General features: G+C 45.4%; 1 protein-coding gene across 1 annotated transcript in view; it reads left to right on the top strand.

Annotated features, from left to right (window-relative positions):
* The window catches only part of Syne2 (spectrin repeat containing nuclear envelope protein 2), a 268,150-nt gene that overhangs the window by 105,831 nt on the left and 149,140 nt on the right, over positions 1-13,179 (top strand). The window contains exons 45-47 of the mRNA XM_032907953.1: positions 7,618-7,773; positions 8,739-9,001; positions 10,770-12,870. Of these exons, the coding sequence (XP_032763844.1) occupies positions 7,618-7,773; positions 8,739-9,001; positions 10,770-12,870 (2,520 nt within the window). The remainder of the gene's footprint in view (positions 1-7,617; positions 7,774-8,738; positions 9,002-10,769; positions 12,871-13,179) is intronic.

A 13,179-nucleotide genomic window follows, 5' to 3' on the forward strand; every position in this document is an offset into this window, starting at 1 on the left:
CAGTGCTGGCGTCCTCTCATCGTACGCACTGTGTAAAGTGATGAGCAGGGTCCGGGTTGAAGAGTAGCACGGGTGAGCGAGATCAGAGATCAACCCTCATGAATAAGATCCAGGTGTAGTGAAACCCGTGCCACAGCTCGGTGTGAATACACACCGCAGCTCAGTGTGAATACACACCGCAGCTCGGTGTGAATAGCTGGGTGGGAGCCTTAGCAGGATGAGCACACAGGGCACAGGAGGGAATGACTTAGTTCATGATAAAGTTATCATAATAATAATTTTTAAAAAAGTTGTTTGATCCAAAACCATGGTGCTAACACTGGAGGGTGTGTCTGAGCCTCGGACCAGCTCTTCCTATAATGAGAGCCTAGCTCCTAAGATGAAGGCAAACATAGCAAAGGACCCGCTATGGCGAAAGGAAGCCCTCCATTCATCAAGCACACTTACTGAATGCCAGTGAATGTCTGGTGGGGAAAGGTGCTCGCCGCCAAACCTGATGCCCTGAGCCAGAGTCCCAGGACCCACCTGAGAAGGACAGAACTGACTTCAGAGAGCTGTGCTCTGACCTCCACATGCATGCTGTGCATGTGTGCAATCTCTCTCAGATAGATAGATAGATAGATAGATAGACAGACAGACAGATAGATAATAGACAGACAGATAGACGATAGATAGATAGATAGATAGATAGATAGATAGATTGATAGATAGATGATGATAGATAGATAGACAGATAGATGAATGATAGAGGATAGATAGATAGATAGATAGATAGATAGATAGATAGATGATAGGTAGATGATAGGTAGACAGACAGATGAGTGATGGATGATTGATAGATAGATAGATAGATAGATAGATAGATAGATAGATAGATAGATAGATGATAGGTAGACAGATATGTGATAGATAGATAGATAGATAATAGGTAGACAGACAGATATGTGATAGATAGATAGATAGATAGATAGATAGATAGATAGATAGATAGATAGATAGATAGATGTAAAATGTTTATTGAGACCTATTTTGTGTGAATTGTTCTAATAGAACGTGAAGACACAATTTTCACAGCTTTAAGTGAGGCACTAAACATTTCGTTCCTATTCACTTTACTTTACTTTACATGTCCTTTTGGACTCTGGAGGAACTTTCTTGAGACCTGTTTCAGGACTTATTTTTATTCACGTGTATGTGTATCTGAGTGTGTGTGCCAGTGTGCAGGTGCCTGTGGATGCAGGGTCCCTCGGAAGTTACCGGGGTTTGAAAGCCAACTGATCTGGGTGCTGGGATCCAAACTTGGCTCATTATAACAGGGCAAAGAGCAGCACTCAACCACTGAGCCATCTCTCCGGCCCCCTAACAGGTTGTTTTAACTAGTCTCCAGAAGAATTTTAAAAGCCTTTTTATCCTTTTTACCCCTCTACTCCTCCTCCTTCCCCTCTACTGTCCTCTCCCCCCTTTCTCTCACAGTTCTGGGCAGTAAGTATTTTCCTTCAGTAAGTAACGTTGATTTGAGTTTTGATGATGCCATGTCTGTGCTTGCCAGCAACCATTGTGACGACATCTATGTCTTTGAATCCATTGCTCAGACTTTGATTTAGATGAAACAAGACATCTTAGATTGGGCTATTGATTGACTCTGTCTTACTATTGGTGTGATTAAGGCAGGCTTAGAGGCAAAAAGAAAGGGGGAAGGTTTTGGATGGTGTCCATTCAAAGCATGCTACCTGTTTTTATAAATGTGGTTTCTAAGCACTGTTAGACATACCCAGACAGAACTGCCTCCCTTTCCGCCCTCCTGTAAAGGTCAAGTGAGGTCAAGAAGAGGTGATCGAAGGCAGGGACTGTCCAAGCTCTTAGGATGTCATGTGTTATCTAAAGGAAAATGATAGTGAATTAAAACAAGGAAATGATGCATTCCTAATTGTTTACATTTAAAAAACAATTAGAGTGACATTCCTGCTTAATTGTCATGATCCTTCTTATCCCGTTCTTCCCGGGTGTAATCTGTGTGACAGAATTGCTCTAAAACTCCCCACACCCTTTGTCCGTAATGATTTTCTGACTTCCCTGTCACTACATATAATTGGTTTTTAGTTTTTTTTCAAAGAGAATTCTGAGCATTCGTGGGTAGATAAGTCCTAGAAGACAGATGATCGTTCACATGGGCAAACGTGCCAGGCTTCCAGCAGCGGGCAAGCAAGCCAGGACACGGCTGGTTAGTGCTTAGAGGAGAAGGAAGACCACGTAACGAGTAGGGGTCAAAACGGTGGTGGTTGAGGTGTGTGTCAGCTGTTGTTTATCCTGGTACCTTAGGGGAAGGGGAGCTCTAACCACATAGGCATGACCTTTCAGAGCCTTAAATACACTTGCGTGCCCTCTGATCTTTGCTGAGCCGCTGTGGGCACCTCTCTGGCACTGCCAAGGTTTCTTCCAAACCTCCACTGTCTTTCGGCTCCATCCAAGCTGCAGTTCCATCATTCCTACCAGAGGCTGATGAAGAGCAGCCAGGTTTGCAGGTCCTCAGTTTCTCCCCATCCATTTCATTGTTCACAAGTTCTTAAGTTTTTTTCATCCAATTTGAATTCATGTTTTTGTCCTTTCCGTTGAAAAAATGACTAGGCAGACAACAAAGAGTCAAATGTCTCCTAGATCTTTTAGCTGGAGATGCGGAGGCACAACGAGTCCAGTTACTGAGGCGTAGGAAGGACGCCATCCTCCCTGTTTGCCTTTAGCTAAGTTGCTGGAGTTCAGCGGGGGGATGGAGAGGGGCTCTTGCGGGAAGCAACATCTGAACATAGATGCAGAGGTCAGCCGAGCCTGGGGTGGGCAGGGCAGCCCTGCCTGGGCAGAGGATGGGTTGGGGAAAGTGGGAAGCCTGTCAACAGCTTAAGAACTCTGTGGCTCCCTGGGCAGTGGTGTTGTACGCCTTTAACCCCAAAACTTAGGAGGCAGAGGCAGGTGGGTCTCTGTGAATTTGAGGCCAGCCTGGTCTACAGAGGGAGTTCCAGGACAGCCAGGGCTAAAGAGAGAAACTCTGTCTCGAAACTACCCGCTCCCAAAATAAAAAGAAAGAAAAGGAAAAAAAAACTGAAAAAATAAATCTGTGTCTGGAGCACAGAGTAGGGGCATCAGAGTGACAGTGATGAGGGTGGGGAGGTCAAAGGTTGCCTCCTAAGTCACATTAGCCATATTGGATATTGTTATAAGAATCCCATAGAGAGAAAATACAGCTTGGAGACAGTTTCTCTGCCTTTGGGTTTGTAAGTGCTGTGTTTGAGCACAGTACAGGTATGTTTGCTATATACGTATGTAGAGAGTCCCATGGAAATGCCGAGTGTCCTGTATGTCCCTCTATTTTATTCAGACAGGGTCTCTCACTGACCCTGGAACTTGCCATTTTCCTACCCGGCTGGCAACCAGCAAGCCTAGTGTCCCTTCGCTCTCCCTCAGTACTGGGGCTGCAGGTGCATGCAGGGCCACGCCTCATGCTGGGCCAGAGGTGCTTCATACCCTAAGCTATCTTCCCAGTCCTTGGTGTTGCCTGTAATGGTGATGTCTACCCCTAAAGTTATTCCTCATTGCTTCATATTGGAAGGCTTTAGAGAAGAACGAAAGTATCTTCCAGAGGTGTCTGACATCTGTCTTCCTGCTGGCAGGATATCAGTGGTAGACTTAGGATTCTAGTTGTCACCGTGTGTCATGGTCATGAGACTATTGCCTCTGACTGGGAAAAAGAGTAGTGACGTTACTACTAACTTGGCCTTTTTGACTGGCCATGCTGGTTATAGTAGAAATGATCATTGAGTCTGGAGGGCCAATCGATAACTGTGTGCTAATGATCAGACGGACTGGGACTTATGAGCAGTAATTTAATCTAGGCAAAGAGTCTAAAGAAACTCTTGATTCAGTGAGACCTGTTTCAAAATGACGGGGCCAGGGATAGGAGTGAAAAGAATACAAATATGCCAAGGAATAGACACACATGTGTACACGCAGGAACTGTAGAGGTGCCTGTGTCTGAGCGGCATCCATAAGGGGAAGGCTGAGAAGCAATGACATTGGTCACCAGAAGTGACAGCTTTTTTTTTTTTTTTTTAAGATTTATTTATTTATTATATATAAGTACACACTGTAGCTGTCTTCAGACACACCAGAATAGGGCATCGGATCCCATTACAGATGGCTGTGAGCCACCATGTGGTTGCTGGGAATTGAACTCAGGACCTCTGGAAGAGCAGTCGGGTGCTCTTAACCACTGAGACATCTCTCCAGCCCCCCACAGTGACAGCTTTAAGCATCAACTTGGTATCATCTAGAATTACCTGGGAAGAAAGTCTCAGTGAGGAATTATCTATATAAGGTTGGCTTCTGGGCACGTCATAAGGAATTTTCTTTTTCTTTTTTCCATTTATTTGTTTGCTTGTTTGTTTTACACCTTATCTTTGCTCCTGCTCCCCCTGCTCCCCCTGCTCCTCCCTCACACAGCCGCTCTCCCTATACGCCCTCCCCTTCTCCTCTGAGAGTGTGGAGGTCCCCCTGGGTATTCCCCCACCCTGGCACATCAAGTCCGCAGGGCTATGGGTATCCTCTCCCACTGAGGCCAGACAAGGCAGCCCAGTTAGCGGAATGGGATTCACAGGCAGGCAACAGCTTTAGGGACAGCCCCCATGTCCAGTAGTTGGAGGACCCGCATGGAGACCAAGCTGCACATCTGCTACATGTGTGCAGTGGCCTAGGTCCAGCCTGTGCATGCTCTTTGGTTGACGGTTTTTGAGAGTCCCCAAGGGTCCAGGTTAGTTGGTCTTCATTGGATTAATTGAGGTAGTAAATTCCATCCTGAATGTGGGCAGTGTCTCCTGACGGGCCATGTGAAGGATAGAAGTCAAGCTCAGCACAGGCATGAATGCAGTGATTCATTTCCCTTCTTGACTCACGGTGCTCTGTCACCCGCTGCTTCCGGCTCCCACACTGTGAATTTCTCACCATGATGGACTCTGACTTGGAATTGTTAAACTACAACAAACCTTCAGTTCTTTACATTGCTTACGACCAGGGTGTTTTGTCACAGTCACAAATAAAACTAGAGTAGTCTACAAGGTAAGCTGTATTCCTCCGTTGAACAAAACACATCCACAAAGCCATAGTTGATGTATACCCGTTAGATTTTTTAAAATATACTGAATGGAACAAACTATAAAGTGATACATACATGGCCTTAATTTCTATAAGAACTTAATGTATAAAGTATAATATAGTAAATATGACAACACATATATGGACTACAAGAGAGTGTTTTGGGAGGTATGGTTAAAGGATTAATGGAGGATGGAGTTTAAGTTTCTTTAATATAGAAAATTATATCACTTTAATCTTTGTTTTCAGTCATGTGGGGTTTTTTTTTTTATTCTTTAATATATGTCTCACATGATTTAAGATAAAACATTCTATAGTAGTATGCACACTCAAAATAAAATACAGCAGAGGGAGGTGGGCAGGCCATGAGGAAGTGACGGAACTTCCCAGCAGCCAATCAGGACCTGACCAGGGTTCTAACCTCCCTGGCATGAGCCAAAGGAATGTTGCCTGTTTGAAATGTTCGTTTGAGGGATTCTGTTGGCCTTCCTTTCATGGTTGAAAATGGCTTTGGGGGCTAAAGAACAAGTGGATTTGGGGGGTGATTGGACGTGTTTGGCATACATTGTCTGACCACTGAGGTCTGACATTACAAATGTTGCCTGTGACATCCCGGGTAACAGTGGTCCTCAGACACCAGCTCGTCAGGTAAGAGGAAGTTTTGGATTCTTGGTGGAAGGCAGTGATAGATAACTCTCTCCCAGGGCCAGGTCTCTAGACCACTGGTGCAGGCTGTCTTGTGTCCAGGGGGTAGACATTTGTGGGCGTTTCCAAGGAGGTGAGAGGAGGAAGGTACTACCCGTAACAGTGTGCCCACCCTGCAAGTGTGCCACCCTGCAAGTGTGCCCCCCCATGCCCTTTCCTTCTCAACCCCATTGCCTCCCTGGCTCTCTCCCTGTAAGTCATCCTCTACACAGGTTTTCACCAGAGCCCAAGTAAGTTAGGTTCTCAGAACTGGAGGGAACTTGTACAATCATAATTATTCATCCTATTTCAAAGCAGTGACTTATGCCATGTTACTTCAAACATGGTACTCTGCTCTCTTACCAGTGAGAGCTGGCCGAAGTCCAGGCAGGTGCTTATTTTATGTAAACTTTTCATTGTAGAACTGTTTTCAGGTTTACAGGACAGTTACAAAGATAATGTTGAACGATCCCTTATATCTCTGCATAGCACCCCCTGTTGTTAGCGTGCTACAGTACTGGGGTGGGGGTTGCTTTTGGTTTGCTTATGTGTTTTGTAAAGTTAACGTGACCCTGTCTGGAACACGCCAGGCACATGCTTGACCTTCAGCACTGTCTCCATTCGTACATACTCCCCAACTTGTTGTCTGGTGTCTGGTGCATGTAAGCGTTCAATACATACTTATAGCCATGACCTAGTGGGGAAAGGCGCCTGCCACCAAGTCTGAGGACCAAAGTTCAATCCCTGGGACTAGAGGGGGAGAAGCAAGTCCTGCAGGTTGCCCTCTGATGTACAGACATGTGTATGCACACATATGTCCACACACACACACGCACACATACGTAGGCACACACATTAAATAAATCTCATTTAAAAATAAAGCCGGATTAGCCATTGAAAATGAAGTGAACACAAATGCCCCACTGATAACTTAAGTTCCTAAAACACTGGAAAAGATCAATGACTCCTTTATAATGTCTCCCACCTTACACAGGTCTTTATTTGTTTGGTATGCTAGTGTGTTATGGGAGTGTGTGCACACATGCTTACACACATGCACACATGATTGCACACGTGCATACATGCTTACACATGTGCATACATGCTTGCACATGTGCATACATGATTGCACATGTGCACCCAGGTAAGTTTTCTGCCTCTCATCCTGAGGTAGGATTGCTGGGATTGCAGATATGAGTCACCACATTGGGTTTTCTTCTTTTTTCCGGCTGTGGGTTGAACACGGGTACACAGGATTGCTTGGCTAGCACATGTGTCCACTCACTGAGTCGCCTCCCCAGTCACCAGGCTGTTAAGCTCATTACCAACTGGCTGGAGGCCGAATTTAGTCTCCGTATCATGACTTGGTGTTTTCTCACTCACTGACTTGTTTTGTACTGCTGATATGTAGAAGTGAGCACCTACTGTTTGCCTGGGCCTCCTTAGTTTATGAATACCAACTATAAACTTGGGAACTGATGGCTCTTCTGTGTCTGTTTCCCTTCTTTAAGGTTATATGTTATACGTCAGTATATAATAAAGTATATAATATAAAGGTAATACTGGAATGTATGCTATCACAACAAAAATGTCTCATATTGGGGGAGGAGTGCCAGTGCAGGGATTAATTATTCTTTGGGAATAAAACCCATCTTTGGTAGCGCCCAAATACACTTCTTTGAAGCCTTTAACCTGAGTCAGTAGGAGGAACTGGAATGGGTTGTAATCAAGGAAAATGAAAGTGGTTCATTTGGACGGGAGGCTATTCAGCAATTAATCTTTTTATGTTTTCAGAACTCAGCTGTGGAAATGATTTTGTCAAAACAACTTTCTCTCAATGTTCAAGAAAGCATGCAAAACGCCCAAGATGAGCGGGAAGTCAATGAGCTGCGAAATCAACCTTTAGAATTGGACATTATGTTAAGAAATGAACAATTAGAAAGGATGGAGGTATGGGAACATGAAAACCACGAATGGCATGATTGCATCGTTTACCCAGTGCAATACAATATATTTTAATTACCAAAAACTTGCTTGTATGGAGTGAAAAGTCTTATTTAACCTTTGCCTGATGATCAATCTGGTAACTATATAATTATGTACTAATCAGTAAGTTGTACAACCCCAGCCGTTTGAGAAGTGGGAGAGCTTAATGAACGTTCGACTTCGTTCTGTAGCACAAAGTTCCTGAAAACTTCAGTGACAGTTTGGAGAATCTGACTCACCGTACATTTTCACAGCCTTGTGCCGTCTGTCTATGGACAGACTGTCTTTCCTAATGACCAGTGTACTGGGGCCTCCTCCTTTAGATTGACAGCTGCGCTTATATACAGTAATAATGTATTTTTAGTTATTAATCCTGAAAACCTCATACATGGCCATGTTTCTAAAAGTGAAACTCTAGATCAACAGTTCCAACCTGTGGGTCTCAATCCCTTTGTGGGGTCCAATACCCCTTTCACAGGGGTCACTTAAGACCATCAGAAAACAGCAGATGTGTGTGTGTGTGTGTGTGTGTGTTTGAGACAGGGTTTCTCTGTGTAACCCTGGCTGTCCTGGAACTTACTCTGTAAACCAGGCTGTCCTTTAACTCAGAGATCCACCTGCCTCTGCCTCCCTAGTGCTGGGATTAAAGATGTGCCCCACCACCACCTGGCTGGAAACACAGATATTTACATTGCAGTCATAACAGTAGCAAAATTACAGTTATGAAGTAGCAGCAAAAATGATTTCATGGTTGGGGGGGGGTCACCACAGCATGAGGAACTGTATTAATGGTCGGAGCATTAGGAAGGTAGAGGACTGCTGGTCTAGATGATTTCTGCTGTTTCAGACAGCTCTCCAGAAGAGTAAACATGGATCTAAGTCAGGAGAAGGGTGATAGCCTACATGCTGATCTGTGTGACTTCCCTTAGGAATTATATACCCACTTGGAAGCAAGAAGAGCAGCCACTGAACTTCTGGAACATTCACAGCTCAACCAAACAGAAGAGCAAGCCGAGGTTCCGCCCACGGCCAGATCTTCTGGGTGTCACTTGGGCAGCCTACAGCAGGAGCTTCTCACCTTGAAGAAAATTAAAGAAAAACAGCATGGCCTCCTTAGTGGTTTTCAAGACCAGCTGGTTGTAGCGGAAGCCTCTCTGAACACCTTCTTGACAGAAGTGGAAAGCTTCAAAATGTAAGTGTAAGAACCCGGGACTTGGGATCTTTGCTTGTAGCCCAGTGTTCCAGTTTCTTCTATAGAAGGACATCAGGATTGTAAAAACATGCACGGAGACCGATTCCATGTTGGACACCAGTTCGGTATGTTCAGGAGGCTCTAACAGAAAGTTACAGACTGGGTAACTTAGGAATAGCGACTTTCTACTGTGTTGAGGTTGGAGAGTCCAAGTTCTAAGATGCTGGCCAACTTTGTGTCTCATGAAGCTTCCCTCTACTTCAGGATGTCAGCCAGCTATGTCTTCCCAGGGTAGAATGAGCTCTGGGGACAGGGATGGGGGTTGGGAGTGTCTCTTAGCTATTCCTGTTCAGAAAGGCCCCACCTTACAATACCACTATATATGGTCACTTAACTTTCAACATAAACCATTTGTACCCAAGACCCAGTTTCAGAAGAACAATTAAAGGGTCTTCCAGATGGCTTGGTGAGTAAAGGCACTTGCCACCAGGGTTAGAAATTTGAGTTTGGTACTCGGTGGAAGGAGAGAACTGTTGCCCACCCAAGTGTCCCCTACCCCATAAATAAATATGTTTTTAAAAAGCAAACAAACCCAGGAAATGGCAACAATAAAATATGAATTTGATTGGGATGAGCATAGGCATTCAAACCATAGCAGAAGCTATGTAAGAAAACTACTGGATTCATGCTGTGTGTGTTACTGAGTACTGTGTTTTACACATAATTTATTAAACAATAGTGTAAATATCATATATATGTGTGTATATATGTATATATGTGTGTATACACACATATATATAGCCTAGAACCAATATAATCGGTTTAGATTACTGCATATCAAATATTACATATCTTAATTATTTCATTTAAATGTGTGCATTCTGGGGTCAGCAAGATGTCTCAACAGATAAAGGTACTTGCTGACACGCCTGACAATCTGAGTTCAGTTCCCTGACCCTCTGTGTCTTAGCGTTTCTATCGCTGTTAAGCGACACCATGACCATGGCCTCTCATAAGGAAAACCGTGTAATTGGGGCTGCCTCACAGTTTCAGAGGTTTTGTTCACCATTAGCACGGTGGGAAGCATGACTGCACACAGGCAGACATGGTGCCGGGGAGGAGGTGAGAGTTCTACATCCAGGTCAGCAGGCAGCAGGAAGAGACAGTGGCCCACTGGTCCTGGCTTGAGCCCCTGAGTCCTCAGAGCCTGCCCCGGTGACACACTTCCCCAAAGACACACCTACTCCAGCAAGGCCACCCTTCCTAATAGTGCCACTCCCTAGTGACCAAGCATTCAAACTCGTGAGTCTATGGGGCCATGCCTAGTCAAGCCACCACACTGTATAAACATGGACGGGGAGAAATGACTCCACGAGGTTGTCCCCTGGCCTCTCCATGCGATCTGTGGCCTGCGTCCCCACACATCCATCAGGCACTCATAATAATAAATATGTTTTTCCTTTGGCTATGAAAACAACAAATGGTCGATAGAGAGATCTTAATGTATACATACTTCTTACCATAAAGGTTTGTTTTGTGCATATCTCTAAACAGACTTTATTTTCAGTACTATCCCTTAAAACAATTTTATATTCGTAAGATTGGCTGTTCTTGGAGGAAGGAAGGGTAGTAACAAGGGGTTTGCCTACTGCGGTAACTTCTCTGACTTAGACTGAGCTTCGGGAGAGAGACTTTCCATTTACAAGTCATCTGCATATCTTCCTTTCATTGCCTCACTCCTTCCCCTTCATTTTTATTCTTTTTCTAGAGGCTCGCTAGACAGTGCAACCTATCTGGGGAAAATCAAGAAGTTCCTGGGATCAGTGGAAAAACGGAAAGGCTCTTTGAGCAAGCTTCGCGTGGAGTGGACGCGTCTGTCCAGCCTCCTGATGGCCTCGGATCGGAAGCTGGTGGAGGGCCAACTGAGGCAGCTTGAACTTGGGTGGGAACTTGTGGAGCACCTGGCTCACAGAAAGTGTTTCCAGCAGGCCACAGAGCACAGCGAACTCACCCACCTCCTGAAGAGGGCCCAGGACCTCACGGTTTCCCTGCACGAGCAGCAGCAGTGCCTAACGCTAAGTCTGAGCGCTCCGGAACAGGCAGAGGTCGTGGACATGGTCGCGCCAGCCGCTGAGCTCCAGACGATCAAGTACGAGTTTTCCGGTTTAAAGCGGCAAGCTGAGCTTCATATGAAGAGGCTTTGGGGAGAAAAGGATAAGAAAACTCTGGAAGATGCAATAAGTAACTTGAATAAGCAACTGGAGGCGCTGGAGCCGTTAAACCGAGAGGTAGAAAATCGGGTTAAAAAGTGTGACCTCCAGAACAGGGTAAAGGAGACTCTGTCATGGGTCAAGAATACGCTGGCAGACCTCACCGCTCCCATCGCCCTTCTCCCTGACGACATCCTTTCTCAGATCAGAAAGTGCAAACTCATCCACGATGGCATTCTGGGTAAGCAGCAGGCAGTGGAGTTGCTGGTGGAAGAGGTCAGAGGCATCGCCCCGAGCCTTGCGACGAGTGAGAGGGATGGTTTAAATACTCTCCTGGAGGATTTACAGAACCAACACCAAGCACTGCTTTTAAAATCCACTCAGCGGTCCCAACAACTAGAACTGAAGTTGGAAGAAAGAAGCAAATTGTTTGCGATTATAGGAAAGGCTCACCTCACGCTTGAAGAAAGCGAAACACTGATGTCTCCCACGAGGGAAAGAGCCTCCACGGAAGCCGAGCTGGAGCCTCGCCACGCCACCTTGAAGGCGTCCCAGCAACAGCTGCAAGACATGGAGAGTGCGATCTCAGCCCATCTTCAGGAACTCACAAATGCCTACAAGGATGCAAACGTGTTTGAGAGATTGTTTCTGGATGATCAGCTAAAGGCTCTCAAAACAAGGACCAACAGGACACAGAGATCCCTTCAGAGTAACTGTAAGGAACTCAAGCACAAGATCAAGTCTTACAGAGAACTCCACGAAAAAACAGCGCTGCTTCAGAAAGAGGCTGAGAGCATCCAGCATGGCGGACGTCTCCCGCCCCATCAGGAGCTGAAACAGGATGCCAAAGAGCAACTCAGTCATTGTAGAGACAAGCTGGCTGCCATTCGAGGCAGCATCTCACAAGTCTTGACATCTGAAGAAGTGTTTGACTCTGTAGGGCTAAGCTGGGACGGCTCGCTGCTTGAACGGTTACAAACCCAAGTTTGTGAAAGGGAGAGGGAACTGGAGGAAAGAGTTAGGCAGCTGGACACGTGGTTAATAGCACGGGACAGATACCAAGCATTGCTAAGCAAGGTGAGGGCTGTGGATTTGCAAATTAAGGAAGGGGCTGAGTCACTGCAGAAAGCCCCCAGTACCTCACCAGAAAACACCCTGCTCAAAGCACAAACTTTGATTCAGAAAATTGAAAAATCCAAACGCTTGCACGGCGAGATAATCAGGAAATTAAGCAACAACGAGGCTTTTGACGACTCGTTCAAAGAGAGCGAGATGCCACAACTAAAGCTAAGTGCAGAAGAGAATTCTAGGCTTCAGGAGGCCCTCCAGAACATGCTGCTAGAATTGCAACCGAAAGAAATGGGCGAAAAGGCGTTCCAAGATCAGCTAGAAAACTCCCTACATGTTTTAAAGCAAATAAAGTCTCGGTTAGAGCAGCCTTTATGTGTAAATTTGGGGGTTCAGCATATTCAACACGAGCAGGAGACTTGGGAAGCATTCGGCGAGCAAGTTGAGGCAGAAATGTGTGGTCTTAGAGCCGTGAGGGTTACCGGGGAGCAAAGAGAAGAAAACGCTTCTGGAAACGGTGACATGGAGGCAAAATTACGGGACGTTGAAGGTCTTCACATGGAACTTAGCAAAAGCATTGATTTACGCACAGTAAGTTGTCTCTGAAATTAGGCGTTTAAGGAAGGCGGTGATCCTTACTGGCTGTTGCTTTGCTCCAGGTTATGTCAGTACTTCTAACAGGTTCTACAGAACTCTCTGCAGGAAGACACCTGCCTTCTAAAAGGCCGAGAGCCGCTTTATCATGTTGACTCGCTTAGTGTTAAACTGCAGTGCCTTACTGAGAAGCGATGATTCCTTCATAAGCCCCATTGAAATCAGAACAAGGTTTTTTTCCCCCTTTAGTGATAGTAAAATGATATAGAGTAAAAGTTTGGTACAGAGGAAAGGACAGCAAATATA

This window comes from Rattus rattus, chromosome 7 (assembly GCF_011064425.1).
Source record: "Rattus rattus isolate New Zealand chromosome 7, Rrattus_CSIRO_v1, whole genome shotgun sequence".
In the NCBI taxonomy this organism is placed as follows: domain Eukaryota; kingdom Metazoa; phylum Chordata; class Mammalia; order Rodentia; family Muridae; genus Rattus; species Rattus rattus.